The sequence below is a fragment of the Callithrix jacchus genome, chromosome 22 (genome assembly GCF_049354715.1).
Source record: "Callithrix jacchus isolate 240 chromosome 22, calJac240_pri, whole genome shotgun sequence".
NCBI lineage: Eukaryota > Metazoa > Chordata > Mammalia > Primates > Cebidae > Callithrix > Callithrix jacchus.
The window spans coordinates 8,505,300-8,520,961 of record NC_133523.1 but is presented as its reverse complement, the minus strand read 5'-3'; the positions used below and the strand labels follow the sequence as shown (position 1 = coordinate 8,520,961).

Below are 15,662 nucleotides of genomic sequence, written 5' to 3'. Positions count from 1 at the left end.
ATATATATACATACACACGCATATATATACATATATACATATACATACACATATATACATATACACACATATACATATACATACACACATATATACATATATACATATACATACACACATATATACATATACACACATATACATATACATACACACATATATACATATATACATATACATACATACACACACACACACACACATATATATATGGTGTCAGATGAGAACTGGGCTGTAGACTCATCTAACTTTCCAAAACCATCTCCCTGGCATTCCTATAACCTTCACTTTCCATACTTCCAGAGGAATCACACCCATGGAGCCACGAAACCAAGGCAATGCATCTGAATTTGTCCTCCTGGGACTCTCAGAAAAGCCAGAGCAGGGGACGCTTCTCTTTTCTCTGTTCCTCTGCATGTACTTGGTCACGGTCGTGGGGAACCTGCTCATCATCCTGGCCATCAGCATAGACTCCCACCTCCACACCCCCATGTACTTCTTCTTGGCCAACCTGTCCCTGGTTGATTTCTGTCTGGCCACCGACACCATCCCCAAGATGCTGGTGAGCCTTCAAACCAGGAGCAAGGCCATCTCTTATCCCTGCTGCCTGACCCAGATGTACTTCTTCCATTTCTTTGGCATCGTGGACAGCGTCTTAATTGCTGTAATGGCTTATGACCGCTTTGTGGCCATCTGCCACCCGTTGCGTTACACCACGATCATGAGTCCATGCCTCTGTGGCCTGCTGGTCGGGACCCCCTGGGCGTTTTCCTGCTTCATCTCACTCACCCACATCCTCCTGATGGCCCGCCTCGTTTTCTGCGGCAGCCTCAAGGTGCCTCACTACTTCTGCGACCTCACTCCCATCCTTCGACTTTCATGCACAGACACGTCTGTGAACAGAATTTTCATCCTCACTGTGGCAGGGATGGTGATAGCCACGCCCTTCATCTGCATCCTGGCCTCCTATGCTCGCATCCTTGCAGCCATCATGAAGATCCCCTCTGCAGGTGGCAGGAAGAAAGCCTTCTCCACCTGCAGCTCCCACCTGTCCGTGGTTGCTCTCTTCTATGGGACCACCATTGGGGTCTACCTGTGTCCCTCCTCAGTCCACACTGCTGTGAAGGAGAAAGCTTCTGCTGTGATGTACACAGCAGTCACCCCCATGCTGAATCCTTTCATCTATAGCTTGAGGAACAGAGACCTGAAAGGGACTCTCAGGAAGCTGGTCAACAGAAAGATCACCTCATCTTCCTGACCACCAGGACTCAGGAACTTCCGGGGGTAGAATATATACATCTGGGGGTTTTCAGCTAACATCTGGAATTGCATGAGTTGAAAGAGTACACTTTAAATTTTATTATTATTATTATTTAGAAATAAGATCTCACAATGTTGCTCAGGCTGGAGTGCAGTGGTGTGATCATAGCTCACTGCAGCCTCAAACTTCTCTGTGTGTGTGTGTTGTTTTACTAGAGATGAGGTCTCACTAATTTGGCCAGGGTGGTCTGGATCTCCTGGGCTCAAGCAATACTTCCCCCTTCGCCTCCTAATGTCCTAGGGCTGCAGAGTGAGACTCTGTCTCAAAGAAAAAAAAGAAAGAAGAAAGAAACAGAGAAAGAGAAGGAAAGATAAAAAGAGAGAGGGAAAGAGGGAGAGACAAAGAGAAAGAAGGAAAGAAAGAAAGAAAAGAAAGAAAGAAAGAAAGAAAGAAAGAAAAGAAAGAAAGAAAGAAAGAAAAACAGTTTATCTCTGCCAGATTGGATTTGTCGTGATTCAGAAACTCAGTAAATATTTGTTGAGTCGCTATTCTGGGCTTCATGTTAGATGCTGGCCATAGAGTAGTGACAAGAAATGGCAGGATCCTGTAGTTTGGAGTTTACAGTTGAATGTGGGAGAAGATAATGGACACTGGATAATAATGGATGGGACTGTGAACCATGAACAAAAGTATGGGATACAGCAGAGATACCAGCAGAGTCTGGAAAGGAGGATTAGGAAGGGCTTCCTGGGAGAGGTGATGTAAAATGCGAAGGATAACATGAGCTGGGCATAGTGGCTCACACCTGTAATCCCAACACTTTGGGAAGCTGAGGCAGGAGGACTGCTTGAGCCTCAAGTCTTTCACTGGATTTTTCACTTCTCAAGTTTGATACCAGCCTGGACAACATAGCAAGAACCTATCTCTACAAAACAAACAAACAAAAAACAACAAACAAACAAACAAAACCCTTAAAAATTAGCCAAGCATGGTGGCATTGTAATCTCAGCTACTTGAGTGACTAAGGTGAGTGGATCCCTTGAGTCCAGGAGGTTGAGGCTGCAGAGAGCTGTGATCACACCCCTGTACTCCAGCCTGGGCAAGAGAGCAAGATGCCTCTCTTAAAAAGAAAAAAAAAAAAAGGATAAGATGGCATTACCCATGTGAAGACAAGGAGAAAGAGCATCTCAGACAAAGAACACAGGATGAGAAAAGGTTAGCGATGAAGAAAGAATGCATTTGAGAGTGAAAAATCCAGTGAAAGTGAAAGACCTCGGCAATGATAGGTCAAGAAGGGTTTTGGAACCAACCTGAGAGCTTGCTCTTTCTCCTAAGAATGAGGCAGCTGGCTGTGTGTGGTGGCTCACAACTGTAATCCTGGCACTATGGGAGGCCGAGGCAGGTGAATCACCTGAGGTCAGGAGTTTGAGACCAACCTGGCCAACATGGTGAAACCTCATCTCTACTAAAAATACAAAAATTAGCCAGGTGTGGTGACACATGCCTGTAATCCCAGTTACTCAGGAGTCTGAGGCAGGAGAATTGCTTGAACCCGAGTGGTGGAGGTTGCAGAGAGCCGGGATTGTACCACTGCACTCCAGCCTGGGTGACAGAACGACACTCCATCTCACACACACAAAGAATGAGGCAGTTAACCTGGCTTCCAGGGTCCAAAGTCAGGAAGTATGTGACTGAAATGCATGCCCTACCACCCTCCCCGCCATGTATTTTATTTTTTATTTTTTTGAGACAGGGTCTTGCTCTGTTGTCCAGACTGGAGTGCAATGCCGCATTCTCGGCTCACTGCAACCTCCACCTCCAGCGTTTAAGCAATTCTCCTGCCTTAGCCTCCCAAGCAACTGAGACTACAGGTGCCCACCACCATGCCTGGCTAATTTTTGTATTTTTAGTAGAGACATGGTTTCAACATGTTGGCTAGGCTGGTCTCGAACTCCTGACCTCAACTGATCCGCCCACCTTGGCCTCCCAAAGGGCTGGCTTGCCAGCATGAGCCACTTTGCCCGGTTCCCACCATGTATTTTAGAGGTGAGATGGATGCACTAGGGAAAAGTAAGAGGCACAGGGAGAAAAAGGAGAAAGAGATTAAGGTCATGCATTAGGGGAATGAAGAATCACCATCTGACTGGCATAGGTTTTTGTTTTTTTGTTTTTGGACAGAGTCTTGCTCTAACACCCAGGCTGGAGTGTAGTGGCATGATCTTGGCTCACTGCAATTTCCACCTCCTGGTTTCAAGCAATTCTCTGCCTCAGCCTCCCAAGTAGATGGGATTACAGGCTCCTGCCACTACGACCAGCTAATTTTTGTATTTTTAGTAGGGACGTGGTTTCACCATGTTGGCCAGGCTGGTGTTGAACTGACCTCGTGATCAACCCGCCTCAGCCTCCCAAAGGGCTGGGATTACAGGTGTGAGCCACTACGCCCTGCCTTTTTTTTTTTTTTTGAGACAGGTTCTAGCTCTGTTGCCCAGGCAAGACTGCAATGGCATAATCATAGCTCACAGTAGCCTTGACTTCCTAGGCTCAAGTGATCCTCTTTCATCCTCCCAAAGAGCTGGGACCATAGGTACATACCACCATGCCCTGCTAATTGTTTTTGTAGACATGGGGTCTCAGGATGTTGCCCAGGCTGGTCTAGACCTCCTGGACTCAAGTGATCCACCCACCTCAGCTTCCCAAAGTGCTGGAATTACAGGTATGAGCCACCAATCCCAGCCTGGCATTGGTCTTCTTAGCCAAAGGGAAAATACCAAGCAGTAGAGGCACAAGTCTAAACCAGAAAGAAGCTGAGATGTGTGTCAATCACCTTGCATGTCTGCGGAATGCACATACATAGTAACACAGTGTATAACAGATGGGACATCTATTCATTGCATGTTTCTGTGGCATCTTACTACATTTCTTCAAATCATCTCATTTCATTATTCTAAAGTCCCTACGACAGCAAAAAATTATATCCATGTCTATCGTGGAGTAATCCTCATACTTGGAGATTTACAAATGAAGTGGAATAAGCAATGACTTTGAAGGGGCCAGAAATTCTCAAATGGTGCTGAAGAGCTGACATGATCTTTTTTTTTTTTTTTAAGATGGAGTTTCGCTCTTTTTGCCCTGGCTGGAGTGCAATGGTGCGATCTTTGCTCACCACAACCTCTGCCTCCCGAGTTCAAGTGATTCTTCTGCCTCAGCCTCCCGAGAAGGTGGGATTACAGGCATAAGCCACCACGCCCAGCTAATTTTGTATTTTTAGTAGAGATGGGGTTTCTCCATGTAGGTCAGGCTGGTCTCAAACCCGTGACCTCAGATGATCCGCCCCCCTTGACGGCTCAAAGTGCTGAGATTATAGGCATGAGCTACTGCGCCCAGCCTTGCCCTTACTTTTAATGGCAAAAACAGCAATGACTTTTGCACCAACCGAATAAATACATTTTCAGGAGTTGCCCATGTGTTTCACATTTAGTTTTTTTACATCAGTCTCCTGAGTATCTGAGACCACAGGTGTGTGCCACTGTGCCTGGCTAAAAAATCCATGAAATCTTGAAAAATATTTTTCTAATTAAAAAAATAAAAATAGGGCTGGGTGTGGTGGCACAGGTCCGTAATCGCAGCATTTTGGGAGGTCCAGGTTGAAGAATCGCTTGAGCCCAGGAGTTCAAGAGCAGCCAGGGCAACATAGAGAGAGCCCATCTCTACCAAAATAGGAAAAAAAAATTAGCCAGGCCTGGTGGTGCACACCTGTAGTCCCAGCTACCTGGGAGGCTGAGGAGGGAGGCTCACCAGAGGCTGGAAGGTCCAGGCTGCAAGGAGCCATAGTTGCATCGCTGCACTCCAGCCTGGGTGACTGTCTAAAACAGAGTAATAATAATAAATTTAAGGCCGAGCGAGGTGGCTCATGCCTGTAATCCCAGCACTTTGGGAGGCTGAGGTGGGTGGATCACCTGAGGCCAGGAGTTTGAGACCAGCCTGACCAACATAGTGAACAAAACCCTATCTCTACCAAAAATACAAAAATTCACTGGGCGTGGTGGCGTGCACCTGTAATGCCAGCTACTTGGGAGGCTGAGGCAGGAGAATCACTTGAACCCAGGAGGAGGAGGTTGCAGCGAGCCGAGATCGTGCCATTGCACTCCAGCCTGGAAGACAGAGAGGGATTCCATCTCTCTCTCTTTTTCTCTCTCTCTTTTTTTTTAGAAGAAAGAGAAAGAAAAAGAGGGAAAAAGAGAAAAAGAGGGAAAAAGAAATATTACTTCATTCCTAAAATGGGTATCAATAATGGCCGATCAATATTTTGTGTGTTTAAAGTGGATAATATATATTTTGTGTGTTTAAAATGGAGAGCTCTATTGAGTTTATTTGTTCTGGATCTGAGTTCAAGCCCTGGATATCGTTATTAATTTTCTGTCTCGTTGAATCTAAATCTCATTATGGGTCTTATGTATCTGGGTGTTAAGATCTCTTAGTATTACATTAATCCTTTTACCCTTGTATCCTTGTAGCTTTGAAATCTATTTTATTAATTGTGAGAATTGCAACTCCTGCTTTTTATTATTTTTTCTCTCCATTTAATTGGTAAGTTTTTTTCCAACCCTTTATTTTGAGTCTTTGTATATCTTTAGATATACCGTTAGATTTTGTCTGTATCTTTTGATTGGGGGATTTAGTCAACTGAAATTTAGGGTTACTGCCATTTGATATTAACTGGCTATTTTATCCTTTCATTGATGTAAATTCTTTTTTATGTTAATGCTCTTTACTTTTTGGTGTATTTTTAGGAAGGCTCATACTGGTTGTTCCTTTCTATATATAATGCTTCTTTTAGAAGTTCTTGTAAGGCAGGCCTGGTGGTAATAAAATCTCTGAGTACTTGCTTGTTCCTAAAAGATTTTATTTTTCCTTCAATTGTAAAGCTTAAATTGGCAGGATATGAAATTCTGGGCTGAAAGTTCTGTTCTTTAAGTATATTGAATATTGGCCCCCACTCTCTTCTAGCTTGTAGGGTTTCCGCTGAGAGATCTGCTGTAAGCCTAATAGGCTTCCCTTTATGGGTAACCTGATCTTTCCCTCTGGCTGCCCTTAATATTTTCTCCTTTGTTTCGATCCTGGTGAATCTAACGATTATGTGCCTTGGGGTTGGTCTTCTTGAGGAATATCTTTGTGGTGTTCTCTGTATTGCCTGGGGTTGAATAGTGTCCTGCTTTGCTAAATTAGGAAAATTTTCCTGGATAATATCCTGAAGAATATTTTCCAGCTTGAATTCATTCTCTCCGTCACATTCAGGTACACCAATCAAACGTATATTAGGTCTTTTCACATAGTCCCATATTGCTTGGAGACTTTGCTCATTCCTTTTTATCCTTTTTTCTCTATTCTTGTCTTGTCGTTTTATTTCATTAAATTGGTCTTCGACCTCTGATATCCTTTCTTCTGCTTGATCCATTCGGCTATTTAAGCTTGTACATATTTCACTAAGTTCACGTGTTGTATTTTTCAACTCCATAAGTTCATTTGTATTCCTCTCTATATTGTCTATTCTTTTCATCATTTCATCGAACCTTTTTTCCAAGTTCTTAGTTTCTTTACATTGGGTTAGAACAAGTTCCTTTAACTCCCAGAAGTTTCTCATCATCCACCTTTTAAAGCCTATTTCAGATAATGGATCACAGTCCTTTTCCATCAGGGCTTGTTCGGTTGCTGATGAGTCCTTTTCCATCAGGGCTTGTTCCATTACTGATGGGTTCTGATTTCGAGTATACTCGGCCTTCTTAGGCTGTTTTTTTCCCTTCATTGTAGATGACCCGCCTTTCTAATTAGGTTTCTGAGTCGACGTCCGACTTATTGATTCCCAGTGCTGGGATCCGAGCAACCCACTGTGGCGGCCTAAATAGCAGCGATAAGACCGATGGTGCTCTTCTGCCCGGGAATCTCTGGTCTGGCTTCCCCTTGAGTCCGCAACAAGCGGCTCTGACTTCCCGGAGCTCCAAACTCCGGTCAGTAGGGGAAGCAGTCCCGTTGGCTCTGCATGAAGAGCTGCTGCGCCGAGACGCCAGCAAAACCGCTGCGGCGGCCACAAGAGTCGCACTGGCGACCCGTGGGGCTTCTCCACTGGGAATCGGCTGATCTGTGAGTGACGAAAATTCGTCTAAAAGTGTGGCGTCGTCTCGTTCTCTGAGCTTTCACTGGGAGCTACAATCCTGAGCTGTTAGTGGTCGGCCATCTTGGATCGGTCTCCTCTCTCTCTCTCTCTCTCTCTCTCTCACACACACACACACACACACACACAAAACCCAGGTGCAGTGGCTCACACCTGTAATCCCAGCACTTTGGGAAGCCGAGGCAGGCAGATCACAAGGTCAGGAGTTTGAGACCAGCCTGACCAAAATGGTGAAATACAGTCTATTAAAAATACAAAAATTAGCCAGGAGTGGTGGTTAGCGTGTGTAGTCCTAGCTACTTGGGAGGCTGAGGCGGGAGAATTGCTTGAACCCAGGAGGCGGAGGTTGCAGTAAGCCAAGATGGCGCCACTGCACTCCAGCCTGGCAACAGAGTGAGACTTTGTCTCAAACAAAAACAAAACCAAAAACAAACCCTGGACTTGGGTTGCTGCAGTTCCCAGTGGAGACACACGAGGGCAGAAGAAACACACAGTTAGGATGTCTCAGGTGCTCCAGTCCCAAACTCACTTTTCCCATAGAGCATCTTGGCACAGACACTTTGCTTAATTCTAGTCCCTTTCTCTACCTGACCTTAGTGCCTTTCGCCACTGGGAGCCACAAGTCCACAGCCCAGGGGCTTCCCAAGTTAAGGCACATTGGGAAAGGGCTGAAAAGTGGCCTTATGTGTTTCAAATTTTCCACCCAGCCCCTGGGCTCGGTGAGCCCTTTCTCATCTAACACAGGACTGGGGCCATCTGGTTTCTGTTGTCCACAGAGATACAGAAGTTATGCAAGAAAAAAGAGAGAAGGCCGGACTCAGTGGCTTATAATGCCTATAATCCCAGCACTTCGGGAGGCTGAGGCAGGCAGGTGGATCGCCTGAAGTCAGGCGTTCAAGACCAGCCTAGTCAATATGGCAAAACCCCCTCTCTAATAAAAAGACAAAAAATTAGCAGGGCATGGTGGCAGGCACCTGTAAACCTAGCTATTTGGGAGGCTGAGGCGGGAGAATCTCTTGAACCCAGGAGGCGGAGGTTGTAGTGAGCCAAGATTGTACCACTGCACTCCAGCCTGGGTGACAGAGCGAAACTCCATCTCAGTTTTTAAAAAGTAAAGAGAGAGACAGACAGATAGACAGAGAGAGTGCTACAGAGTCAGAGAAAGAGAGATACTGCAGTTATTGAAGAAAAAAAGAGGAGGGAAAGAGAGAGATGGAGAGAGACAGAGAGAGAGAGAGAGAGAGAGAGAGAGAGAGAGAGAGAGAGAGAGTTATAGAGAAAGATGCTGCAGTTGTGCAAGAGAGAGGCCGGGCGCGGTGGCTCACCCCTGTATTCCCAGCACTTTAGGAGGCTGAGACGGGTAGATCACGAGGTCAGGAGATCGAGACCATCCTCGTCAACATGGTGAAACCCAGTCTCTACTAAACTACAAAAAACTAGCCGGGCATGGTGGCGGGTGTCTGTAGTCCCAGCTACTCAGGAGGCTGAGGCAGGAGAATCACCTGAACCTGGGAGGTTGCAGTGAGCCGAGATCATACCACTGCACACCAGCCTGAGTGACAGAGTGAAACTCTACCTCAATTTAAAAAAAAAAAAAGAAAAGAAAGCAACAGAGAGAGAGAGTGAGACAAACAGAGAGAGCCCTATGGAGAATGTGTGTGAGAGAGAGAGACTGGAGTTATTCAAGAAAAAGAGGAGGGAAAGAGAGATGGAGAGAGAGCGAGCTATAGAGATACTGCAGTTACCCAAGAGAAAGAGAGAGGTAAAGACACACACACACACACACACACACACACACACACACACACACACAGAGAGAGAGAGAGGGAGAGAGAGAGACTGCAGTTATACAAGTAAAATAGAGGGAGGGAAAGAGACACAGAGATACTGTGGCAGGCCGGGTCTCACTAACGCAGGCCTCTGTAACAACTGTTTCAGCACTGACTGTGTGGTTAAATTAAATATTTAAAGCTGATAGAGCCAGTGCTCTTAGACAAAGGCTGGAAGGAAACAAAAGCCCACCAGGATTTTTGCCCAGGCCTCTCCTGGGCCTCGAAGCACGAGAAGATAAAGGAATTCTTAACAGGATCTGTGTAGGATTAAACAAATTTATTGGGGGTCTGAAGATTTAGCAGGAGACAAGATATAGGTAATCGCCCCTGGCACCTGGACCCATCTAGATTAAGAAAATTTACTGAGCCTCCAGAGGAAGGTCTTCGGGACTCTGACTTTAGTTATAGATTAGAAGTTAATGGGTCAGGCGTGGTGGCTCATGCCTGTCATCCCAACACTTTGGGAGGCAGAGGCAGGCAGAGCACTTGAGGCCAGAAGTTCAAGACTAGCCTGGGCATCTGTCTCCACTAAAAATATATAAATTAGCCAGCGTGGTGGTGCATGTCTGTAATCCCAGCTACTCAGGAGGCTAAGGCAGGGGAGTCGCTTGAACCCAGGAGGTAGGGGTTGTAGTGAGCTGAGATCATGTCACTGCACTCCAGACTGAGCAACAGAGTAAGACTCTGTCTCAAAATAAATAAAAAAAATAAATAAATAAAATAAAAATAAAAATAAAAATAAAACTACAGGCTGGGCGGCGCAGTGGCTCATACGTGTAATCCCAGCACTTTGGGAGGCCAAGGCAGGCAGATCACAAGGTCAGGAGATAGAGACCATCCTGGCCAACATGGTGAAACCCCGTCTCTACTATAAATACAAAAAAATTACCCAGTGTGGTGGCGGGCGCCTGTAATTCCAGCTACTTGGAAGGCTGAAGCAGGAGAATTGCTTGTACAGTGAGCCGAGATTGCGCCACTGCACTCCAGCCTGGGCGACAGTGCAAGACTCTGTCTCAAAAAAAAAAAAAAAAAAAAAGATGGGAACGTTCTAGCTATAGAATTATCCATCCGTGGCCGGGCGCGGTGGCTCATGCCTGTAATCCCAGCACTTTGGGAAGCCGAGGCGGGCGGATCACGAGGTCAGGAGTTGGAGACCATCCTGATCAACATGGTGAAACCCCTTCTCTACTAAAAATACAAAAATTAAGTGGGCATGGTATGGGGTGCTTGTAGTCCCAGCTACTTGGGCGTCTGAGGCAGGCTGAACCCAGCAGGCGGAGTTTGCAGTGAGCGAGACTCCATCTCAAAAAAAACACAAAAAAAACAAAAAACCATGGGAACGTTCTAACTGAGCTAAAGAATGACCCATTTGCTTATCATTGTAAGAAAATTGGAGCAGTTCCCAGAGATGAATAAGGCCTAGGCCTGCAAAGCGTGAAGCCTGCAGGGAGGTGGGGGAAGGGAGGGGAAGAACAGAGAACGCCCGGGAGGCTGAGTGAGTCAGGGGCAGTGCGGTGCGCGGCTGGCTGCAGGTGTTACCTGGGGTAGCAGCTAGGCCCAGGCGGGGAGGGTGTCAGCAGAAGACGGTTAGAGACCTCTCTCCGCGTCAGAAAGTGAAAGTGATTATTAGCCACGTCCCGCAACTCCCGCCTCCCAGGAGCTGGAATCCCGCCCATCCCCTCCCCTCTTCCTGCAGTCTTTTCTTCCAGCTCAGGCCTGAGCTGTAAAAATCTTGCTTCTCAGGCCGGGTGCGGTGGCTCACGCCTGTAATCCCAGCACGTTGGGAGGATGAGGCCCGCAGATCACAAGGTCAGGAGTTTAAGACCAACCTCACCAATATGTTGAAACCCCGTCTCTACTAAAAATACAAATCTTAGCCGGGGATGGTGGCGGGCACCTGTATTTCCAGCTACTTGGGAGGCAGTTTCAAACTCTGGCATCAGGCTCCAAAAACGATGCTTAACCACGGGGCTTGAAGGCAGGGAGTAGGGAGTGGGGGGTTGAGGGTGGCGAGAGTGGAGGGTGGGAGGTGGCGGGGTGAGGGCGGAGGGTCTATGATGTAGATAGTAACTGCATTAGAATTTGAGGAGACCACCCAAACCCGGGGAATTCATTTCCCTTTAGCCTGACCCTGGGGTCTCAGCTTATAGAACACAGAGCAGGTGTTTACTTCAAGAGGAACTGAGCAGTCTCAGTACCTCTCCTCCACCCTCCCGGACCTTTTCCTGGTCACTGGGAGAAGACAATGGAAGGGCAGCTTAGGGACAATGAGAGAGCTCAGTTACTAATGCCGCTTCTAGGCAGGGTTCCTGCATTCCTCAGGGGGGAAGGGAGCAACGGCTGCTGGATTCCCCATGGGTTCAAGGAGCTGGAGGACCCAGAAGCCTGAATCTCTGCTCAGATCCTCTGATCTCTGGGTCTGGTTTTCCTAAAAAAACAAATGTTATTAGACACAAGTCACCCATGCCCTGGGGAACTGCCTTTGAAAAAAGGAGCCTGGGCCGGGCTCAGTGGCTTACACCTGTAATCTCAGCACTTTGGGAGGCCAAGGCAGGTGAATCACCTGAGTGAGGTTAGGCATTCGAGACCAGCCTGACCAAAATGGTGAAACCACGTCTCTACTAAAAATACAAAAATTAGCCAGGTGTGGTGGCTCATGCCTATAATCCATCCCAGCACTTTGGGAGGCTGAGGTGGTTGGATCATCGGAGGTCAGGAGTTCGAGACTAGTCTGGCCAACATGGTAAAACCCTGTCTCTACTAAAAATATTTTAAAAATTAGCTGGGCATGGTGGTACGCACCTTTAATCTCAGCTACTCAGGAGGCTGAGGCAGGAGAATCACTTGAATCTGGGAGGCAGGTTGCAGTGAGCCAAGATCATGCCACCGTACTCCCGCCTGGGCAACAAGAATGAAACTCCACCTCCAAAATAATAATAATTAAAAAATAAAATAAAAAAGCCTTAGAGACCTTGTCACTTAGACATTGCTCCTTCCCGCTATTTCTGTGTCCCTTTCACTCCTTGTTCTGCAGCCTCAGGCACATTGTCACCTCAGGTCATTTGCTCTGGGTGTTTTCTGGGCAATGCTCTTTCCCTGGCATCTCATGGTTTGGAGATTTTTGTCATCTGGACGTATGCCATTGCCCTGTTCCTTCCCTGGCCATCCTGTCTTCATGTCCATTCTAGAGCCCTCCTGCTCTGCTCAGTCCCTGTCCCATCCCCCTTTCCACTCCCTGAAATTACTATGCTTGGATGTATTTGCTTGTTTGCGATTCACTTACTCACTAGGCAGGGATGCGTGTCTCTTGTGTATTGGTTGCTGTGTCCTTTCTACCTAGAACAACCCCCCCCAACCAATCAAAACATGTACACACAGTAGGTGCTTAGTTATATATATACAACTCAAAAATTAATTAATTAATTGAGTCTAGCTGTCACCTAGATGGAGTGACATCTAGCTCTGTCACCCAGACTCCATTTGGAGATGGAGTCTAGCTCTTTCACCCAGGCTGGAGAGCAGTGGCTCCTTCTCTTTTTTTATAGGGACAACAGTCCTATCAAGGTTTCATCCCTGTGACCTTATTGAACCTTAGATGTCTCCCTGAAAACTCTGTTTCTGAATGCAGTCACATCGGAGGTAAAGGCTTCAACCTCCGCCTCCTGGGTTCAAGTGATTCTCATGCCTCAGCCTTCCAAATAGCTGGGATTATAGGCATTTGCTACCATGACTGGCTAATTTTTGTATTTTTAGTAGAGATGGGGTTTCACCAAGTTGGCCAGGATGGTCTTAACTCCTGACCTCAGGTGATCCCCCCACCTCGGCCTCCCAAAGTGCTGGAATTGCAGGCATAAGCCGCTGTGCCCCACCATATATATTTTTTGAGACAGAGTCTTGCTCTGTCACCCAGGGAGCAGTACAGTGGTGCAATCGCAGCTCACTGCAACCTCAACCTCCCAGCTCAAGCAATCCTCCTACTTCAGCCTTCCAAGTAGCTGAGACTACAGACAGGCAATAACCTTTTTTTTTCCTCAAGACAGAACCTCTTTCTGTCACCCAGGCTGGAGTGCAGTGGCATAATCTTGACTCACTGCAACCTCTGCCTCCCAGCTTCAAGTGATTCTCCTGCCTCAGCCTCCCCCTCCCAAAGTGCTGGTATTGCAGGTATGAACCCCTACACCTGGCTCCTACTCTTTTTATAGGGCAACAATTAGCTGGAATTACAGGCACCCACCACCATGCCCACCTGACTTTTGTATTTTTAGTAGAGATGGGGTTTCACCATGTTGGCCAGGCTGGTCTCAAACTCCTGAACTCAGGTGATCTGCCTACTTGCCTTCCCAAAGTGCCAGGATTTCAGGCATGAGCCACCAAACCCGGCCTTTTTTTTTTTTTTCAACAGAGATGAACTCTTGCTCTGTTGTCCAGTCTGGTCTCGAACCCCTGAGCTCAAGAGATCCTCCCACCTCAGCCTCCCAAAGTGCTTGGATTGCAGATGTGAACCACTACATCTGGCTCTTCCTCTTTTTATAGGGACAACAGTCCTATCAAGGTTCCACCCCTGTGACCTTATTGAACCTTAAATACCTCTCTGAAAACTCTGTTTCTGAATGCAGTCACATCGGAGGTAAAGGCTTCAACTTGGGAATCTGAGGGGTGCACAGTTCAGAATGTCACCGAGAAGGAACATCAGGCTGCTGTGAAACAGCAGAGCCTACCTCTGGCAGCAGGACCAGAGACATGATTTGCGGGGTCCAGTGCAAAGTGAAAATGGGGGCCTTTGCTCAAAAATTATTGCCAATTATAAGACATTTGGCCAGGCACAGTGGCTCATGCCTGTAATCCCAGCACTTTGGGAGGATGAAGTGGGTGGATCACAAGGTCAGGAGTTCAAGACCAGCCTGGCCAAGACGGTGAACCCATGTCTCTACTAAAATTAGCTGAGTGTGGTGACAGGTGCCTGTAATCCCAGCTACTCAGGAGGCTGAGGCAGAGAATTACTTGAACCTGGGAGGGGGAGGTTGCAGTGAGTTGAGATCGTGCTACTGCACTCCAGCCTGGGCGAAGAAGCAAGACTCCTCCGTCTCAAACAAACAAACAAACATTTAATTTTTTATTTGCCAGTCATTCCTCAATAAAGCTGGGGATGTGGGGTGGTGGGGAAATGAGAGTATAGGCCAGACGTGATGGCTCACACCTGTAACCCCAGCAGTTTGTGAGGCTGAGGCTGACAGATCACTTGAGATTAGGAATTTGAGACCAGCCTGGCCAATAAGGTGAAACCCTGTCTCTAAAAAAAATACAAAAATTAGCTGGGCGTGGGGTGCATGCCTGTTGTCCCCCCTACTCGGGAGACCGAGGCACAGAATAGCTTGAACTGAGAGGTGGAGGTTGCTGTGAGCCCAGATGGCACTACTGCATTCCAGCCTAGGCAACAAGGTGAGACTTCGTTTCAAAGAAAAAAAAAATTAATGGGGAAATTGCAAAAGTGATTGTGGCCCAGGAAAGTCACAATGCAGCTCTGGGTCTGGGGAACATTCTTGGGAGACTTTTCCTGACACCCATGGCTGAGCCTGGCAGCTGAAACTCCCACACCCCTCAACACCCATGGATCCTTGTCTTTCTGGGAACTCAGGCAGGCTGAACCAAGGGCCCAGGGAGCCAATTGGGGCCTGGGAATAGGTGAGGGGATCCTTCCCAGCCCCGCCCAGGCTTGGAGGGATTAGGACAACTGGGCACATTTGATACTCGCCAGATCTCAACCACCTGGCAAGCCATGCCCTGGGGAGGGGCTGCTGGGCATGTCTCTGGGCTCAGCCAGGGGCTGGAATGAAGGCAAAGAGCGACCCCTGAGTCTTCCTGATGCCGTGAATGGCCGGCCCGAGGCAGGGTGCCTCTGGAGGCCCAAGGTGGGTCCTGGTGCTATTAATGCTGAGATACTTGCTGCCCACAGGTAAGGGAATCTCTTGCTCCTGCTGGTCCTCTGGGGAGGAGGGAAATGAGTGCACCCTGTCCCTGCCCATCCTCCAATGGCCTTGCATGTCAACCAACCAACTTTTCTTCCTTCCTCCCTCCCTCCTTTTCTTTCCTTCCCTTCCTTCCTTCCCTTCCTCCCTTCCTCTGTCCCTCCCTCCCTTCCTTCCTGCCTGCCTTCCTTCTCTCCCTCTTTCCCTCTCTCTTCTCCCTCTCTCTCGAGACAGCATCTTGCTCTGTTGCCCAGGTTGGGGTATGGTGGCATGATCGTGGCTCGCTGCAGCCTAAACATCCCAAACTCAAGTGATTCTCCCAACTCAGCCTCCCAAGTATCTGGGACCACAGATGTGCGCCACCATGCCCAGCTAATTGTTTTTAAATATTTTGTAAGACGAGGACTCCCTATATTGCCCAGGCTGGTCTAGAA

At 47.5% G+C, this 15,662-nt stretch overlaps 1 protein-coding gene across 1 annotated transcript; it reads left to right on the top strand.

Moving 5' to 3' along the window:
- Positions 1-316: 316 nt before the first annotated feature.
- LOC100397855 (olfactory receptor 1M1) lies at positions 317-1,653 on the top strand. The gene has a single exon (XM_002761716.5). The coding sequence runs from the start codon at positions 317-319 to the stop codon at positions 1,256-1,258; it is 942 nt and encodes a 313-aa protein (XP_002761762.1). The 3' UTR covers positions 1,259-1,653.
- Positions 1,654-15,662: the final 14,009 nt, after the last annotated feature.

What these genes read in the sequence shown, in the direction of transcription:
- LOC100397855 (XM_002761716.5), top strand. Translation starts at nt 317, where the DNA reads ATGGAGCCACGAAACCAAGGCAATGCATCTGAATTTGTCCTCCTGGGA.